General features: G+C 35.0%; 1 protein-coding gene across 5 annotated transcripts in view; it reads left to right on the plus strand.

Moving 5' to 3' along the window:
* Window positions 1–21,569, plus strand: part of LOC106478217 (thymocyte selection-associated high mobility group box protein TOX-like) — a 151,460-nt gene that overhangs the window by 115,853 nt on the left and 14,038 nt on the right. For all 5 annotated transcript variants that reach the window (XM_022381837.1, XM_022381813.1, XM_022381841.1 and 2 more), the window contains one exon: window positions 1,436–1,566. In XM_022381837.1, the coding sequence (XP_022237545.1) occupies window positions 1,436–1,566 (131 nt within the window). The remainder of the gene's footprint in view (window positions 1–1,435; window positions 1,567–21,569) is intronic.

A 21,569-nucleotide genomic window follows, 5' to 3' on the forward strand; every position in this document is an offset into this window, starting at 1 on the left:
TTAGTTATTTACGACGTTTAGACCGTAACGTACGGTCCAACTAGGTTTAGTTATAGGTATCGTACCGTAACGACGGTTACCTAATAGGTTTGTTATAGTAGTGAGCCGAACGCGGTCCAATGGTTTGTTATTGTGAGCCGAACGCGGTCCAATGGTTTGTTATTGTGAGCCGAACGCGGTCCAATGGTTTGTTATTGTGAGCCGAACGCGGTCCAATGGTTTGTTATTGTGAGCCGAACGCGGTCCAATGGTTTGTTATTGTGAGCCGAACGCGGTCCAATGGTTTGTTATTGTGAGCCGAACGCGGTCCAATGGTTTGTTTGTCGGACCGTAAATAGTGTATCAAAGGTTTATGCAGTTCGCGTCCAATTGCTGCCAAAAAAAAAACAACAAAAAACGTGTCCCTTACTTTGATCAGTGGGAGGGAGTAACGATCTAATTCCGATATCAGAACAGACAAGAGTTGATGCTAAGTGATTATTACTGGCTTTTAAAGTTCCTTCCCTTCTACCACTTAGGGACGTAGATAGCTGTCATGTAGTTTTCGGGCTGTTCAACAACCAAACAAATTGTAAACCTACAACACACACAACTCTCACAAATGTACAACTAACTCGTAGCTAAATTAATGGGTTTTCGCATTTTCATGATTTACAAACAATTCAAAAGTCATTTTCATTTAAAGCGGGATACCTTTTTAATAGAGGGTCTGTTCAGTGATAATCATAACACAATAGGCCCGGCATGGCCAAGTGGTTAGGGCGCTCGACTCTCAATCTGAGGGTCGCGGGTTTGAATCCCTGTCATACCAGAAATGCTCGCCCTTTCAGCCGTGGGGGCATTATAATGTGACGGTCAATCCCACTATTTGCCAAGAGTTGGCGGTGGATGGTGATGACTAGCTGCCTTCCCTCTAGTCTTACACTACTAAATTAGAGACGGCTAGCGCAGATAGCCCTAGTGTAGCTTTGCGCGAAATTCAAAAACAAACAAACATAACAAATATATGACAACTATGTACTGGAATAGGAATTAAGCTATATTTCTTTTATTGTTTTTTGATTGTTATAATATATTAATACTTAAAAACGTTTGTGTGGATAACAACATAAATCCGTTTCCTCAAATATTAACAATACGCCAAATATTGAAAGATTTTTTTATCTATTTAATACATAGTTAAGTAAAAGGAATCTTAGTGTGATATGTTTGAATACTCCAAAATTGAAAATTTGTTTTCTTCAGTATCAAATATGTTAGTGATATGTCACGGTTATTTAATATGTTTATCGTGTTTCTGGAACGAAAACTTAATAAAGCATTCTCGGAAAGTAGCCACTGTTAACTTTCAATATGATCGTACTGCACCATATTTTTAAATGTATTACGTTGTTAAATATTTTCAAACAATTCAGACAAAAATGTCCTTCTTCAGTTGATGGTTGGTGTTAAGCGACCTTCACCAGAGCCAGTGGAACCAACTACAACACATACCCCTAACAACAAATCCAACAAGAAACCTAAAGTGCAGAAGAAAAAGAAAAGGGATCCCAATGAGCCACAAAAGTGAGTAATTTTACATATTAAAAAAGTAAATTTAATTATCGCCTTAACATGTAATTATCAAATACGTAATCAGACACTCCATATAGTTAGCACAAGTGTCCTTTCTGCCCATATATTTTTTAGAACAGATAAATATGGCGGGTATTTGAAACTTTTCTTGGTCAACGTCTTTAAATAAAGTTTGAATTACGTACATAAGTGGTCATAAGTAAATAGACACCTAATTTTTCGTCATTTAACTGATTTATGCTAACTAATTTGTGTTCACAGAGCACTATATAAATGAAAATGGTCCCCACACTAATTATATTGTGCTACAACATGCCTAGAACTCAAGGTTCTGTCGAATTGTCAGATTTTGTTAGATGAAGGATAGTTGGTCAAGCAAATGGTGGAATAAGTCAGCGGTAAATTTCGCAGAATTTGGGAATCCCGCTTTCGACAGTCAATAGAATCATCGTACAGTTCAGAAAACACGGCAAGGAAACAGCTGAGCAGCGTCTGGGTCGTCTTGGTCCATCGGAGAGGACAAAAAGGGCTGTCAAGAGGAGCATCGAAATGGGTCTCAGATTAACGACTGCAGAAGTGGCCAAATTTGGTGGGATGAGCCCGAAATCTGTTCAACGGATTCTCCACAGATTTGGTTATCGTTGCAGAGCAGCTAGACGGAAGCCCTTATTAAGACCTGCCAACATAGTCAGACAAAAGAAGTGAGCAAGTGATATGATGACCAAGCCTCTTGACTTTGGAAAGACCGTGTTGTTCTCAGACGAATCAAGATTCGCTCAATTTTCGGAAGTGGAAAGATATGGGTCTGGAGAATGCCTCAACAAGAGTTTCGGCTCAACAGATTGCAGCCAACTGTGAAGCATGGTGGTTTCAGCGTGATGGTTTGGGGAGCTGTTTGAGTTGGTGGGAGATCGAGTTTAGTGGAGTGCGTTGACAACATACATTTTGCGAAATACGTCGAAATATTGGAGGAAGGACTCTTGCCACTTTATTCCTCGAATTTCGTGGACAAGAACACAAAGTTGTTCCAGGAAGATGGAGCACCGTCTCACGCTGCTAGAAACACCCAAAAGTGGCAGGAAGAAAATGGTATCCAGAAATTACCCTGGCCGAGCCAATCTCCTGACATGAACCACATCGAAAACCTCTGGGCCATACTCGACCGGCAAGTCAAGAAACAACCAAAAAAACCAACGAGGTTACAGCTCACTGTTTATCATCACAACTACAGAAGCCTACTGTAGAGAGAGGTTACAGCTCACTGTTTAACATCACAACGACAAAAGCCTACTGTAAGAAGAGATTACGATTGTCTGTCTAACATGAAAACTGGTAAAGTCTACTGTAAGGAGAGATTACGGTTCAATGTTTAACAGTACAACTAGTAAAGTCAATTGCATGGAGATATTACGATTCATTATGTCTTATGTTACAACTGATAATGCTCAATGTAAAGAAACTTTAGGATTTGTTAAATTTTTCCATTACCTCTTATGTGCTGAAACCTTTGGTGGTTATTTTTCACAATTGTACTGGTAGTTTCCATCACATGAAGATCGAATTTTTTTTAACTAATAATCTTTTACAATTAAGCCTAAAACGATGTATGACAGATGCTTAATAGAGTTACAGCGTTACACTTCCCATACATTTAACACTAAAAATGTTTTATAACATACACACAGATTTTACAAGGGCCTTCTTGTGGCTAACTTAATAAACAACATTACACACGTTTCAACTTATAACAGTTACCCTCAATAAAACACACACGTATATATATGCATCTCACCCTCCAAATTGTGCTAACATAAAGTATACTGAAAGGTGTAAAACAGCCTCAGATACTATTAAAAATGAATAATTTTCAATAAAAAGTACTAAATTTTCCAAGGGTGCGTGTCGCCTATCCCCTACTATTACTACACAATATGGCTTTACTACTTATTTCCTTTTCTCTCTAAAAATAGTACCCCTTTATAGATTTCCATTCACGCCTCTGTGCACGTACACAGCGTGGTCACAAGTAAATAGACACCACCATTTCAGAAAAAATGAAATTTTTCAGTCATATTCACATGAATTGATATATTTATAATTTAATTAATATCTAGTAGATCTTCCTTTCGCTTCGTGGAGTTCGTTGATCCTTTGGGGCATCGTTAGAATCATCTCGTCAATTTTAGATTGTGGGATTTTCGCCCACTCTTGCTTCAAAACTTGGAGTAGATCACTCTTCGAATCTACAGTATGCTTCTGTAGTTGTGATGTAAACAGTGAGCTGTAACCTCTCTACAGTATGCTTCTGTAATTGTGATGTTAAACAGTGAGCGGTAACCTCTCTCTACAGTAGGCTTCTGTAGTTGTGATGTTAAACAGTGAGCTGTAACCTCTCTCTACAGTATGCTTCTGTAGTTGTGATGTTAAACAGTGAGCTGTAACCTCTCTACAGTATGCTTCTGTAGTTGTGATGTTAAACAGTGAGCTGTAACCTCTCTACAGTATGCTTCTGTAGCTGTGATGTTAAACAGTGAGCTGTAACCTCTCTACAGTATGCTTCTGTAGTTGTGATGATAAACAATGAGCTGTAACCTCTCTACAGTATGCTTCTGTAGCTGTGATGTTAAACAGTGAGCTGTAACCTTTCTCTACAGTAGGCTTTACCATTTATAATGTTAAGCAATGAACCGCAACCTCTCCTTACGGTAAGCTTTACCAGTTGTAATGCTAGGCAATGAACCGTAACGTTTCCATACAATAGACTTTACCAGTTGTAATGCTAGGCAATGAACCGTAACGTCTCCATAGAGTAGGCTTTAACAGGTGTAATAAAAAAAAGTGACTGGAGAATTTACAGTGAAAATTTTTATGTATGTTTTCTTTTTATCGATTAGTTATCCTAAACTCAAATCATGATGACAATGGTACATGGTTTGTAAAATGTTAGAGTAATATAATAAACCTATTTCAAAGAGATCACTTCCTCATTACCACTCATGAATATATTCTCGTTCGTATTATCTTCAACGTCCAAAAAGACAAGAACACAGTATGTTATAAAGTGAAAATGTGTTGAGTTTTACATCAATCTGAATGAGTTGTAGTTCATGCTAAAATAACCTTTACGGTTGAAAGCAGGAAGATTTGCTGTTGCTTATCATTGGAAAGTGCTGCTCTTCATCACAATATACTATTTGAAAAGATATTTTTCTTCAACTATGGAAGAAGGCAAAGAAAAGTGTCAAAGAAAGCGTACTTGGGAAGATGGATTGAAAAGATGAGAGAGAACATGTTTGTTATGGGTAATCTATGGAGCACTTCCATTCGTCTGGAGGCATCATATTTCATTCTGACAGCTCGATCTTTATTGTCGTGCTTTTCAATTGGAACAAAGCCAGTACTCATCCCGGTGAGAAGAAGAGTTCGCAATGCACTTATCTTACATCCGCTGATAAATCATTTCGGATTCTACCAATTTCAGATTTGAATTCCCTCGGTGTTTGAGAGGTTTATTACTTCTCCTTTTGTTGTTTCGCTGGGAATTTAAGTTGGAGAAAAGTTTGGTTATTCAAACAGACTTAATAGTAATATACTAAGGATTGTTCATTGTTTTTTTTTTTTTCGTTATAAATTTATTGTTAGAAATTCTTTGATTATGCTTTAAAGAATTTGTATGCAATAGTAATTCTCATTCAGTTTTATAAATATATGTATATAATTATTCACAGCTCTCAGTTTTATCTTACAAATGGGTATTTATGAAAGAAACATACGAATAAAACCATTTGGCTGTTTTTATGCACGGATGATAAATTTAACCATTAATCATTCGTGCTGTTTTTAAAATGATATTTATAACCTGACGTATACTTCTAAGCTAAGAACATTAGAATTATTAATAATGCTTTGTTCTGCAGTGACTACGTTTAGATTTAATTATGGTCTTTCTATATCTAGTTCAAAGGTTATGGATTTTATATTTTACCCAATATTTTTATGTTTGTATGAACAACACTATTTTTATTAAAAGTATTGAAGCAACACACCTTGGGAACAAGACTACTGTATTTCTTCACTGAGGCCCCATTCTGACCGGAAGTTAGCCCACCTTTGGTGTTAATCACATCCTGGATATGATTAGCAGTATTCATTGCACAATAGATGGTTCTCAACTGATTTCCATTCCCAACACCCATCCTTATCACCCACTCTCCATTTTGATCCTCATGTATCATGAAAGCTAACGCCTTTCATTCACAGCTGTGATGAGTGGTTTATGGGCTGCAACCTGTCCAAAAGTTCCAGCAGCTTCTTCTGCACAGATGTCCTTGCCAAACTTGCATTAACGGTGAAGCTCATGAATATAATTCTAGATGTCCGGTTTCCTTTTACAGCAAAGTTCAAAGTTCGAAAGAACCATGCATTGTTTAAATTTGGGTGTTAAAGTCTAAATTCCCCATCACCTTGTCCAGTGGGTCTTGCATTTCGTTAACACATTACCTGCTGTGATTTAAGATATTAACAGATACCCATAACCGTCAATTCTACATCCTTTAACCATTCCTCTTTGAAGATCCTTTCACTCATATCTAAAAAGCACATAACATACGTTCAGTTGAGACGGTTCATTACTCATCAGAATGTGTTGTTCTAATTATTCATTTATTTCTTTAGCCTGGCTTGACCTGGTGTTTAGTGCACTAGACTCACAATCTGCGGGTCGCAGATTCGAATCTCTGTCACCAAATATGTTCGCCCTTTCAGCCTTGGGGCGTTATATTGTGACGTTCAATCTTACTATTTATTGGTAAAAGAATAGCCCAAGAGTTGACGGTAGGTGGTGTTGACTAACTGCCTTCCCTCTAGTCTATCACTTCTAAATTAAAGACGGCTAGCGCAGATAGCCCTCAAGTAGCTTTGCGCGAAATGCAAAATAAACCAAATTCAATATTTATAGTAATAAGTGTATCAATTTAACGAATTAATTGTATGCTAGACTTGTCAGGGAAATAGGCTTGTAACTTTAAAGCTTAAACTAAGAGTCATCTATATTAAAAGCGATAAATTAATGTTAATTATTAAATGTGTATATATTATTCACAGTTGAACTTGCGGATTCTGTTGTTTTTAATGCTTTCACCTTCAAGAGATGAGGTCAAAGAAATCTGGAGTTTACGCTCTACTACGTATTTTATTTTATAATTTTTGCTGGTTTGTTTAAAGTTAAACACACAGCTACACAATAGTCTATCTGTGCTTTGCTCACCACAGGTATCGAAATCTAGCGTTTTAAGTCCGCAGATATGGGAGCTGTTTGATAATATACTATAATTTATTCTTTCTGTTTCTGAAACGTTTTATAGTTATAAACGTAATAATGCTTTGTGTGTGTATGTTAGCCTACACGTATATGGTTTCTAATGAAGTTAAACTATCTCTAGATATGAAGAATGCTTTTCTCTTTAATATTTTCTTACGTTACAGAGAAATTACAAAAGTTGTAATATTGTTTTCTTAACTATGTTGTCTATGGTAATGTGAATTGTAGATTTTAGTAAACGTTTAGCTAAAATAACACAAGACGAAACACCCATATAGCTAACAACTGATACATTTGTGTTATACATACGTTTAACATAACAATATATTTTATTATTACGTTTAACAAAATGGTAAAAAAGTTAAACCCTAGGTGGCCTATCAGATATGGTAAATTGTCATATATCTATATGACTTTCTTTTTACTTTTGACATTTATGATTACTAAGACAGAACTGTTATTAATGTCAACATATATTAATATGAACAAAGTGTAACATTCATTTGCTTAGTGTTCATTTTAGCCAATTTTACATATTGCTTCTTAACATCAAAGTGCGTATGTTATTTTGCTAAGTCTGTAGAATGTCTTACATGACCAGTTTAATTTTCCTACACTATGCCGTAACATAGTAACGTACATTACTTTGATTAGTTCTACAACCAGCTTTATGAGTTTCAAGAATTAAAGAGAGAGTATACAATATCGTCTAACAAAACTGTCGGAAGGGGGGAGGTGGGGTAAAAGGGGCTCAGGAAGTGCACAGTAAATGTGAAAGTTTTAATAATGTTAACACACATTGTTATGATACGTTATATCTAACTTGAAATCGTTGAGTCTATCCCGTACTTGAATAAAAGTCATTTATACACATCTACTGCGATTAGGGAGATGAAAGCGGTTTTTATGGCGCTCCGAAAAAGCCATAAACCCTTGAAATTCGTGCGATAGTACAGCAAGGAGAATTTTATTGCGCTCATAAAGACTGCATAACAAGTTAAAGTAATGAGAAGGAACCAAAGCTTGTGGCGATAGTGAAACTTGGTTATAAATCTTGATTGTTCTCGCAAATTTCATTTTAAAATTAAATTATCGTGGAGTGATTGTAAGAGTTAAAGGATTCGTCATGCATCTTTGAATAAAGTCTTCTAACTAGGAAAAATATTCTAACTAACAATGTGACCAAATATAAATAGCCGGTACATATTATCGAAGAAATGTTTTCTAAACGAAAGTGTGTTTCTTAGGACTTGCTTGAAAATAATACTCTTTTGATCTCTAATTTGTATCTTTTATTCTGACAAAGTCACATTACACGATTATCGTTTTTTTTTAATGCTAAATTTTAGCTCTTACAGTTGAAACGTGTTTGTATTCGCTATTTATTCCAGCCCCATAGCTATTCTGACATGAGACAAATAAAAGAAAGATAATGGTGTTTTTTCAACACAATGCAGAAATAGAACGTATGCTTGTGTTAGATAGAAAGCCATATAGAAATAGTTTGCTTTATTTTGAATTTTTTGAAAAACACATAATGTCATACGACTCCTATTCTTACTGTATTAAACAGACAAATTTGTTGAGCAAACTTTACATGACTGAAAATCTTCTAATGACTAGCATATTATCTCTTTCAGAACAATACCTTCGTTTTCCTCAAACTTAGTTTGTATCTAACAATAGAGGATCTCAGGTTACAATACCACCTGACGAAGTTCTATTCTCTAAGAGACACGTCGTACAATCAACTAATAATGGCCAGGTGGTTAGGGCGCTCGACTCGCAATCTGACGGTCGCGGATTCGAATCCCCGTCACACCAAACATGCTCGCCTTTTCAGCCGTGGGGGCGTTATAATGTGACCGTCAATCCCACTATTCGTGAGTAAAAGAGTAGCCCAAGAGTTGGCGGTGGGTGGTGATGACTAGCTGCCTTCTCTCTAGTCTTACACTGCTAAATTAGGGACGGCTAGCGCAGATAACCCTCGTGTAGCATTGCGCGAAAGTCATTACAAACATAATCACCTAATAAAAAAGTGTTCATCCAAAGAAGCTGGAATTTTTTTATTGAATTTGGTTCCTGTTAAAAAAATATATATTATCCTAGCGGAAATAAAACTTAGGCTATGGAGTCAAATCTCTGATAATTAATAAGTCTCATAAAATTATGGCTGCTTAAATATCTATACAATTGAATTTTCACAAATCTCATTATTTTGTTTTTCAAAGCTAGTTCTATTTTGGACAGATTGCTTGTAACGAAACACACGATGTTTGCCTTCCCTAGACCATTCTTTTCATAATATAAAGCAGATTAAGAGGTAATGTATAATACCAAAAATTCAAGTCCCTGTCATCATCTTTATCTTGATATAAAAAAGATTTTGTGGTTTACCGTTACTCATATGCTTGAGCATTTTCAAGTTTGAACCATTTGTTCGACACAGTGCACGTTATATCAAAATCAGACTGAGTGCATATTTAAGGTGTTTTGGTCAAGTTCAGGCTTATAACAAAGGGGAATGGGACCACAGAGACCTGGCTCCTCCAAAAATGTTCTTTTCCTCTTCAAGAAAAACAGAATTATTGTTGTTGTTTTTTCAACTATTCATCGGCAGTGGACATTTTCATGGAATCCTATTTAGAGATATTAAAGTTATGTCTCATTATCTTTGCTCATTAAACAAATCCTAGCTCTACTGGCTTGATCAGGTTTATCTGTCTTTGTGCCTATTTTCGATATACATCGAGTACTGTGCTACGGTGACGTAGGAACCTGTCCCAGGAAAAATGTATCAAAATTAGGAAAATTACTCTTAGGAAAAGTAGGAGAATGCATAAAATTTAATCCAGTACTCAAGAGCTTCCGAGGTTCTAAGCGACCTCTGGACCCTGGTTGTAATAGGTACACCTGTGGCGCACATTCCCTCGCTTCTCAATCAAATAAAACTTGTGCCCCCCCCTCTTTTAATTTACCTGCTACACCTCTGTGTTACTATGTTAGGCCAAACCTAAAATAATAGTTACTACTATTAAATATGACATGTTTTTGTGTGTTTGGGTAAACTTCACTTAGACCACAAGTTGATGTATATTTTATGTATTCATTTTAGTTCGAATTTATGGAGCTTAGTTACTAACTGATCATTTTTCTATTACAGTGGTTTTAGTAGTTTATTTGTATTTTACAATTTAGCTTTATTTGCTTATTATCGGTATTATTTGTAGAAGAATCAGAGTAACATTTATAAAGTGAAGAGGTTGACTAAATTTGATGATGTATTTATTCTGTTTGAATGTCTGTTTTGCCATCAGACTGATTCTCATCCAACTGTTTGTGGAGGTAGTTTTTATGGTCACAATAGTAGTTTTTATGAGCCATTCAAATAATTAGATTTACTAGCCCCAAGTCATAATTTTGTGAAAACAAGAGCTATTCTTATGGCACAGCATCTGATACTTCCTTGGACTGGCTGCTAGTAACACCTAACTTGTGGGTCTGTGTATATGTTCGAATGGTTTATTACACGTCTTCCATCTTTAGATATACGGTTGTACCTTGTAAGTCTCTTGATATGCTAAGGGTCATAAAATCAAAATCGCAGTGACTTAACGAACCGTTTTTATCTACATTACTTTGAAACTTACTACAACATTTTTGCCAAATGTGTCATAATTTGTACGCAATAAACAAGCAATTATTATTTATTTACATTTTTACAACAAGAGAACTTTAGTAGTAGTTTTTTTTTTCTTTTCTAAATTAGAGGTTTCATCATTCTTCTACTTTCTACAAAGTATGTAGAAATTGAATCACCAAATCGTAACTCTTGTAGAACTCATTGTGATAAAAGTTGTTAAGTTCGCTGTCGGGTGGAATGAACACTTTAGTCATCTTTATCGTTATTTGATTAGAAAACCCTTTACACACAAACGCATTATAATTTGCCGATGTTTTATGAACCATAATTTAGTATTGACTAGTAATTATCAGTATATATATATAGCATGAGAGAAGTTCCTTCAGTAATTTCTGTTTGGCCATTTTCTCATTTTAGTTTACCAGTTGATATACTGGTGGTTAATCGTACTTAAAAGAACGATGTTCCAGGTTCCCTGGTGTCTCTAAAACTACTACACTACATCCTCAACCTTGCTCTGTTTGATGGCCATCTATTTGCACAATAAGCTTCTATGACCGCACATCTTGACAACTTTCCACTGTATTCATAAGATAACACAACATCCTCTACCTTGCTCTGTTTGATGGTCATATATTGCTCAACACCACAATTTCCATAATAAGCTTCTATGACCGCACATCTTGACAAACTTTCCACTGTATTCATAAGATAACACTACATCCTCTACCTTGCTCTGTTTGATGGTCATATATTGCTCAACACCACAATTTCCATAATAAGCTTCTATGACCGCACATCTTGACAAACTTTCCACTGTATTCGTAAGATAACATTACATCCTCTACCTTGCTCTGTTAGATGGTCATCTATTGCTCAACACCACAATTTGCACAATAAGCTTCTATGACCGCACATCTTGACAACTTCCCACCGTATTCATAAGACAACACTACATCCTCTACCTTGCTCTGTTTGATAGTCATCTATTGCTTAACACCACAAATCCCATAATAAGCTTCTATGGCCGAATATTAGCAAACCAAAAGCGCAAAAACCCGTTGAAAAAGTATAGGGGACTTGGCATGTATACGGCCAAATGAGACTGCCGCGATTATAGTTTCGTCAGCCATTTGGCCCCTGGAAACACCTTTGATTTAAAGTTGTGTGGCTAGAAGTTTGTAAACCTTTGTCAACTTCAAATACTTGTTTATTATATTATGAATATTATCAGGAGATACGTTCAGCTTCATCACAATAGCATTTTAAGTCGGGGGGTCCTCTCTCGTAACAATTTTTACGTTGTGGATGAGGGCGTTGCTTCAGATCGTTTAGAGTGTGTTTTCGGAACCCATTGCTACCCTAAGTGATCTTTTTGCCATCTTCAAGATTTTGTGTGTGTGTGTGTCATTTAGCTTTTACATTTTATAACAGTATCTCTGTATGAATATTTATCCTCTGAAAGATGGGTCATTGTGAAGTGGTTGGAAATTCGTCGTGAATTATTTGGGTGCTAAACATATCGCTTGTGATGCCTAGGCTTGCATCTGATGCGGCACACCTTGTATTAGCACATGCTAACCGTTTGTGTAGAATGCAATTAACTGTCTGTGTTTAATGTCAAGCTTTAAATGTTGGTAGTCATTTAAATAAACGAGTACACGAATGGTCTATGAAGATCTAATTTATTTTAATGTTTTTGATACTTATAACGTTGAAACAATGATGATCAGTTTAAGAATGTAAATAAATTACATAAATATGATGTTATTTATTTTGATATAAAATATAAAGTTTTGAATTTCTTCTTAATATTTCAAAAATATGCGCTTGACGGCTTTTCTAAATTCAATAAAACACAAGCATAGTAAAACCGGTAACCTTTTTCCAACCCAAAGTCACTGATGTAAAACTTTCAGAATTTTTAACAGGGAACAATTTTATTGATAGTGACAGAAGAAATATATTTCCATTGTGGGAACGCTATACTTGAAATAAACTGAATAGAATGAAGCTCAACAATGAGTCGCTGCTCATGTAACATATATAGGATTACTTTTTGTAAGCTAATGCTTACACGAGTTAAATATAAGATATTACTAAAACAATGACGCAGATTCATAACAAACGAATTATAAGTATACATTTAACATTAATTTTGTCGTTTTATTTTAGTATTCGATAAGATATTCGCATTAAAAAACTAACACCATGCATAGTTTTTTGCACTGTTTACAACTTAAACTTTTATTATTCTTGTGTTCGCATGATATCAACTGGTGACTAGACTTGTTTGTTTGTTTTTGTTTGTTTTTAATTATGCACAAAGCTACACAAGGGCTATCTGTGCTCTGCCCACCACGGGTATCGAAACCCGGATTCTAGCGTTGTAAGTCCGCAGACATACCGCTGTGCCACTGGGGGGCGACTAGACTTACTACAAATATTTGAACTACGATTATTATTCAGTAAAAGAAGAGGTGTTTCATTAGTTATGTGAAGGAAACATTATACAAAGGTGTAAATTAAAAAGAAATGGCTAATCTTTGAACCTATTACCGAGGAGTAGAACTTTAGAAGACTGACGACATTGATTTTCTTCAATTGTCTTTCCTGGAAATCTTCACCCAGTTGATAATATTTATTACTTTCACACTATAATTTCTAACATTTATAATTCTAACGAGTTTCTGTTTTTATTTCTTTTCTTTTTTTTTCTAAGAAATCAAAAACTCGCGCTGTTCATCTAAAATAGGTTATTATTGCACGACATCAAGGATCTTTGGTATTTGTAATATACCAATGAAATCTTGACCTACTTGCAGTTTTCGGCCAAGGGCAAGTGTATGTGTAACTGTTAAATAAAATGTGAATATGTGCGCACTATAGCACGCATAGAGCAACGGCAGTTATGTGAAGCTAGCTACTGGCAAGAGACCTTGGGGTGTGCATATGCTCTACACTGTATAAAAAATATATATTTTTATTTCCTTTTATTTTTTATGACTTTATGGGGCATATAGAAAGCAGGTCTGAGTGTCAAGGTGATCACGTTACCTCCAAACAGGATTTTTACACTGTTCACTAAACTGAAAGTAGGAGAGATGGGTGCGGTCGCAAAAATTTAACTTATAATATATATATATATATATGTATATTGGATTTCATAAAAATGTGAACGTTTCCTCTGAAGCTCGTTGTCAAACTAGAAATACGTTTTAAAGATTGGGATCGATTTTGACGTATCAAATAAAAGCTAGTTTTAAATGATTTAATATTTTTTTCAATGAATAATCTCTCTTGATAAAAGAAAAATTAAGTGAAAGAAACCATTTAACTGTGATTGGGCAGCACTATATGACGTCAACTTTTTCATACAAGCGATGATAAATTTATGATAAGTTTCATTTCTTACATATTTAGCAATGAAAGACAAAAATGCGAAATCCTATAACTCGAGCGATTTCGAAAGATAGATCTTTCGTCATTTAGACATTAGCTTGGTCTTTATTAAAAGAGATGGTTTGTGTCTCACATAATTTGTCAATATTATCGTTTATAATTAAAATTATAACATAAAGTTACCTCTGCGCAATATAACACAAAAGAAAGTTGGTTTTTTCATCTAAAGTTTGTCTTTTGCTACAAATTCAAATTGATCAGTTGATTATGTTTCGCAAGAAATAAAGCATGAACCTAGTGATCGTATATATAAGGCCTAGTCATCAAATACTCTTTGCAACTAAGTAAATTGAGTCCCACATGGGGAGAAACACTTGTTTAGCCTACTCTTCTGTCATTACTTTGCATTTTATTTGATTACTGGGAGGAAATAAGTTCAGAGCCAGCCAAGTTGAATTTATGGTCTCTAAGGATTTGTGATTGTTTCCTGCAGGCTAGAGAGTAATCTTTTTGTCCTATATTGGACGTTTTTGAAGCTTTTTAGATTTATTAGGGGAAAATAATTTGATTCAATTAAAACTTGAGTAAAAAAGTTTTGCTTATAAATAGGTTGCCGGTTTCCGTTCAAAAGATTTAATGTGATGAATTTCTTTTGAAGTAATTTCTGAAGAGTAAAAATTCTTAGGTAGAATTAAGTCCTTCGAATCTCACGAACTGAACAAAATTATATATTGCTCAAAGCAAATTAAGCTAGAACATTCAACTCGGTGGAGAGATGTTTTTTTTATGGTCAATTATGTATTTAGGAATGGCAAAAACGGTGTTGTGAATATTTGGTACCATAAGTTCTGATAAACCGAAAACTTCAAGAGTAATATAATCTTTTTTCTACTTTAAAGCCATTCATTATACGATTTACTGTTAGGTTTAAAGATAGATAGACTTCGCTTGCTTCAGTTTGCAAAATTATGTTGTTTAAACTTTATAAAAGATGATAATAACTAATCTTAAAAGTTGGTATGCGTTGTTCTATTTCTTTTATCATAATTCTGCCGAAATCATTATCAAAGGATTTTAAATAGGAGAAAAAAATATTTTGATTGAAATTAATTACATATTTAAGAAATATTTTTTTCTGTTTGTAATTTGTCGAGTGCAAATCTGTGCTGTGCCCATCACGGGTATCGAAACCTGGTTTTTAGCGTTATAAGCCTTAAGACGTGCCGTTGAGCCAATTGGAGGCCTGAAACAAACTCGGCGACTAATTTAATTAAGGCTCTTACGAAGAATTTGGGAGGTAATTACGCTACTTCATTTTAATTTTATTATGCTGTATTAGTATGTATACCAACACAATTATGTTGTACATCGTGTTATTATAAAGGCAACTGTATATATGCTTCTGATGAAACTGGTATGTGCTGTGTATCGTGTTACAGATCTAGTATTAAAGTAGGAAAAATATCTATTATAATAATACTCAGATTTTGTCTGTCCTGAAAATGGGCGTGCATCTTACTATATAAATGCACATGCGCGCGCACTTCATTTCAATAAATGTAAACGAAAGGCGATAAATATACTTTAGTAAATATTTTGTACAGCAACAAATTAAGACCTTATCAGTTTTTAAAAAGGTCAAATGTCAGGTCGTAGAATAACATTATAAATGTATTTATTGATAATATTAATTACGGTAAAGTTTAGCACTAAATAAACTAAAGCAAAAAACGTACGCAAGATACAGTGTTAATTTATCTCTTCTTTTTTTTTTCAAATATAGGCCACGCTTAAAAAAGACTTAACTGATTAACTGCATAATTAACTGGTCTTGAGCAGAGTATAGATTTCGGTGTCTGGATTAAAATTATTTTGTATTATTCTAGAAATCTTGTATTTAAAGAAGTACTGACTGTTACAATAAAGACACAAATTTGACGCAAATGTTTCGTGAGTCTCTGCTGGTAATATTGATAAAACATTGCCAATTAAATCAACGCAGCCTTCTGCGGCATGCGTTTATCACGTCTGTATTTCAAGATATAACATTACACAAATAAGAATAGGAAAACTTAGATTAAACATTTTAAAAAAATATTAACAAGTCTGTATTTAACTCCATCACAGTAAATCTGTATACCTATAAGTTGTAGTTCGTAACAAATAATATGCATACAGACTATTTGTGAAATATCTAAATATTTAAATATCTTAGCACATTATCATAAAAAATTACGTTTACTCACACACATACAAGTACAAAAACTCGCGTTTACTAGTTCAGAGCATCTATTGTAAAGTGTTGGTCTTTGAAGGTTTATTTTTATTGATTTTCATACGTTTTTGAAAATACGTAGAAATTATAAGGCACAATAATGATACCTTCCAATTAAACTATATGAATTTTAGGTCCTTCATTCTATTTTGTTTAGTTTAATAGTCATATAATAGCATATCCTACGTTATTGTACAAAAAATATTGTAGTTTAAACATTTACACTAAAGTCCATATGATTAGGGCAAACGATTGGATATATATGGAAACCCGTTACTGTTATGTATTTGTCACATCAGAGTAATTAGACAAGAATTTTTATATGTTTTCCGACTCCATTTTTTAATCATTATATGTATAGTTTGTATAAGCATAGTTTAATTTCGTGTTAATTAAATTCGATAATACAATGCCTTGCAAAATTCTTCACCCTTTGTACTGGTAATCAATTTGAGTTATTTTCTTGTGAAAGACATAACTCAAATGGCCAAAAATATTTATTATATAAATCTCAGGCAAGTTTCTAATGATTAAAAAGAACAAAAGGTACATTGTTACTCACTTTAGTGATAATATGCAAAAAAAATCTTGAAAACACATGTTGCAAAAGTCTTCATCCCCTAACATGATTATGTAGTTAATATTTGGTTGAAGCTCCTTTGGCTGCAATGACAACTGAAAGTCGTTTTGGATAAACCTCCACAAGCTTTGCACAGTATGATGGAGATAGTTTTGCCTACTCCTGCTTGCAGTTATCCTCCATTTTTTGTAAGTTGGAAGGATGTCTTCGAGGCACAGTAATTTTCAAGTCTCTCCACAGATTTTCGAGTGGATTTAGGTCTGGATTTTGGCTTGGCCAGTCAAGGTCTTTAATTTTGTTTCTCCGAAACCATTCTTGGGTTGCCTTTTATCTGTGTTTGTGATCACTGTTCTGTTGCAATGTAAACCTTCTACCGAGTGTTAGTTTTTCAGCTGACTTCTTCAGGTTTACCTCCAACATCTCTGTATATTTTGCACTGTCCATTATCCCTTGAATACGTACAAGTTCTCCAGTACCAGATGCAGAACCCCCCCCCCCCCAGCATTATGGACCCGTCACTATGCTTGACAGTTAGGACTGTATTTGCCGAGTTATGAGCAGTGTTGGGTTTCCGCCATACATACCGATTGTCATTTAACCCAAAAGTTACATTTTGGTCTCATCTGAACATAGAACTTTCTGCCACATTGTTGTAGGGTTATTGAAATGTTTACGGGCATAGTTCATTCGCGATCTGAGATGCATCTTTGTCAGCGGTGGTTTCTTCTTGCCACCCTACCATACAAACCTTTTTTGTGCAAGGTACGTAATATTGTCGAGGTGTGTACAATAACTCCAGTTGCTGCTATTGAAGTCTGCAGATTTTTTGTGTTATATCACTAAATTGGGTAGCAATGCACATTTTGTTTCTTGTAATCTTTGGAAACTGGTCTGAGATTAATATAATAACTATTTTTGGACATTTGAGTTATGTCTTTCACAAGAAAATACCTAAAATTTATTACCAGCACAGAGAGGCGAAGACCTTTGCAAGGCACTCTATGTTAATAGGTTGCTGATCTGGTGTACCACATTACGTACTTATAGTTATAGGTCTATTTGAAAAATGAAATGGCTAACTTCAACGTAGATTTCACTTGCAACTTTGTTTAGTCGTGTTTGTTACATATATCCCTTAAAGTACAGGTCCTAAAAGAGTCCGAACCAACGTGGAAACATTTCTATAAGAAATTCCAATCGTACTGTTTTAAGTATAGGTTAGTTTTAATGTTAGGTTGTAAAATAATAATCAAAAGAGAATTCAAGGAAAGTAAATAATTAAATCCCTTTTTATTCGTATTCAAAATCATATAAAAGAAATGCATTTTGCTTTGTAGTTAAGATATAAATAACGTGTTTACGTTTCTTCTATCAACCTTACTTACTGTTGAGTCTTTTATTTGTTTGTTTGAAGATAAGCACAAAGCTACACAATGGGCTATCTTTACGCTGCCAACCACGGGTATCGAAACCCGGTTTCTAGCGTTGTAAGTCCGCAGGCATGCCGCTGTGCCACTGGGGGGGCCTGTTGAGTTTTGTCACCTTCCCAGATTGACTTAATATGCCTTAAAGCCTCGTAATTGGCGCCATCTATCAACACCATCACTTAATACTTCGATTTTGTTTTGTGTGTGTGTGCGCGCGCGTGCGAAGTACTCCTCCTCTTCTTTTCCAGTGGCTCAGAGGAAATTCTGAGGTCTTATAACACGAATAATTGGGTTTCGATACCCGTAGTGGGCAAAGCACAGATAGTCTATTGTGTAGTTGTTTTTTCTGAACAACAAAAGAACAACCTTTGCGTGGTGTCGTTATTATTGCTAGTTAAGCCAGTTTCAAAGTTGTAACTTATAAATGCAATTCACTTTCCAACTTTAATATAATATTCGATATGATAATGTAAAATGTCCAAGGAACAAATATGTGTTTTTATTTGTAATCATCATCTGTTCATTCAAATAAGTTCATTCGCAGCTAGCAAATCATGTAAGGAATTTTTAATTTCTGCCTCAAACATGATTACATAGAAAGCTCTGGAATAAAAACAGTCAAAGAAACATAGCCAGAAAGAATTTTTCAAAAAGAGAGAGAATGAAAACAATATCACTAATGTTATCATTCTGTAAATAAGTAAATAAAACTTCTTTAAAAAAAAATGAAAAATTCTACCAGTAGAACTTTTCTACTTTAATATAGTACAAATAGCGCCTCCACCACTATGTTTGTCGTAACCTAGTCGACCTGATATTGAGTGATCTAAAGGTTATGTTGGCACCTGATATAGCAGATAGTTTGTTTGTTTTGAATTTCGCGCAAAGCTACACGAGGGCTATCTGCGCTAGCCGTCCCTAATTTAGCAGTGTAAGACCAGAGGGAAGGCAGCTGGTCATCACCAACTCTTGGGCTACTCTTTTACCAACGAGTCAACGAATAGTGGGATTGACCGTAACATTATAACGCCCCCATGGCTGAAAGGGTAAGCATGTTTGGTGTGACGGGGATTCGAACCCGCGACCCTCAGATTGCGAGTCGAGCATCTTAAACACCTGGCCATGCCGGGCCTCCTCAGATAGTATGATTAAAATATTATTACATGTACGTTTTATATTTCACTCATAAATTCTTAGATTTTTTATTTTTCTATTTTTATGAATAAACGCACCAACTCACAAGAATATTTTTATTAAATCAGCATGGAATTAGATTTATATTAATTGGTTTTTTAATTATTTTTTTAACATTAATCCATCTAAAACATTTTATATTGTTACGTCTCCGTTTGTTAATTAATTTTCCGTAACTTCGTTCCCACGAAACTTAAGCGACACAAGTCCTTTCTTAATAAAACTGGTTTATTCTTTCCGAATATAACTTTACCGATAACTCAACTTCAACAATCGCGCTAAAACAAACGCTATAACAACGAACGTTAACTTCAACAATACTTCTGACTGCAGTTCAATTACTCACTATCTACACACACATTACCTTCCCGTCACGTTGTTACCCTCTTTTATATACCAGACTACCCTATATCTAGTAAATGCTAGAGCATTCGCCAAAGTACAGGATAGTTCTAGAAAGTAGAGGGCGTGAGAATAGTCACGTGATCTCGATGACGCAACAATATTATGAATGGGCAAAATAATGCTAATACAAATCTATTTAAAGTTTATTAACGACGATACACCATATGAAAATTGAAGAACATTGCTCTCGACTCTCATGTAGGCATCGGGCTTTAGGTCTTATAGACCTGGGAGGGTCAGGTTCATTTGACCTCTTCCTCCCCCCAGCACATGGTGAGTGATTCCTGTTCAATATTATTATAATTACTACAAAAGGATCAGAGCTTAACTAGTTCACGCACTCACTCTAACCCATTTAAAGCCATGTTCATGTATGTAATTATTGATGTGTTAAATACATTTTCACTTCATTCGTTTATGTAAAGTTCAATATTTCGTGAACAGTTCAAGATGAATTTTTCATCAATTTCAAGTTTCTATATATATCCTTTTTAATGTTGTCATAGTAAATTAGAACTAAACTCTTAACTCTTAGATTACAATTCTGCTTGTTGAATTTTGCGTTTAACTATTTGAAGGATATCTAGCCGTCCCTAATTTTGAAGTGATAGACTAGAGGGAAGGCAGCTAGTCAACACCATCCATCGCTAATTCTTGAGTTACTCTTTACCAATGAATAATGGTATTGATAGTAACATTATAATGCCCCACGGCTGAAGGGATACGGTGACAGGATTCAATCCCGTGACTCACAAATTGTCAGTCGAGTACTCTAGCCACCAAGCCATGCCACGCTGTATGTTATTGTTACGTCTCCGTTCGTTAGTTGATTTTCCGTAACTTCGTTCAGACGAAACTTTAGCGACACAAGTCCTTACTTAATAAAACTGGTTTATTCTTTCTGAATATAACTTTACCGATACACTTATTTTCAACAGTCGCTCTATAACAAACGTTTTAACAACGAACGTTAACTTCAACAATACTTTCTGACTGCAGTTCCATTACTCACTACCTACACACATTGTCCCGTCACGTTGTGAGCGTCTTATATATATACCAGACTAACATATATTTAGTAAATGATGGGGCATTCACGAAGGAACAGGATAGTTCTAGAAACGTGGTGTGACACTAGTCACGTGACCTCGCTGACGCAACATTATGATTACCGTATTTGATGGCATATAGGACGCATGGGTATATAAGACGCACCCCCATTTCAACCAGGTCAGATTCAGGAAAAAAAGTTTTTAGTGTATTTAAGCATATATTGGTGAAAGTAATCTAACAGCACATTACACAAGCAGAAAACACTTGAACATAAACTAAAACACAGTAAGAAAATGGGGATTACACTTTAATATTTACACTCTTATTTCGTAGTTGGAATGCTGTACTGATCGTATGCTAGGATAGTGAGCGTTAGGAAGAAGATTAGCCCGCGGAAGGTCTCAACATCACATATTAGACGCAGGGCGATTTTTATAGCCAAAATTTTGGGAAATAAGTGCGTCCTGTATGCCGTCAAATACGGCAATCCCCACAAGTATTGAAAACAAACCACATGACAGTGGAAGAGTTAAAGAAGTACACAAAAGTCAATTAATCCCCACAAATATTGAAAACATACTACATGACAGTGGAAGAGTTAAAGAAGTACACAAAAGCAATTAATCCCCACAAATATTGAAAACAAACTACATGACAGTGGAAGAGTTAAAGAAGTACACAAAAGCAATTAATCC

This window comes from Limulus polyphemus, unplaced genomic scaffold (assembly GCF_000517525.1).
Source record: "Limulus polyphemus unplaced genomic scaffold, Limulus_polyphemus-2.1.2 Scaffold9, whole genome shotgun sequence".
Taxonomy (NCBI): domain Eukaryota; kingdom Metazoa; phylum Arthropoda; class Merostomata; order Xiphosura; family Limulidae; genus Limulus; species Limulus polyphemus.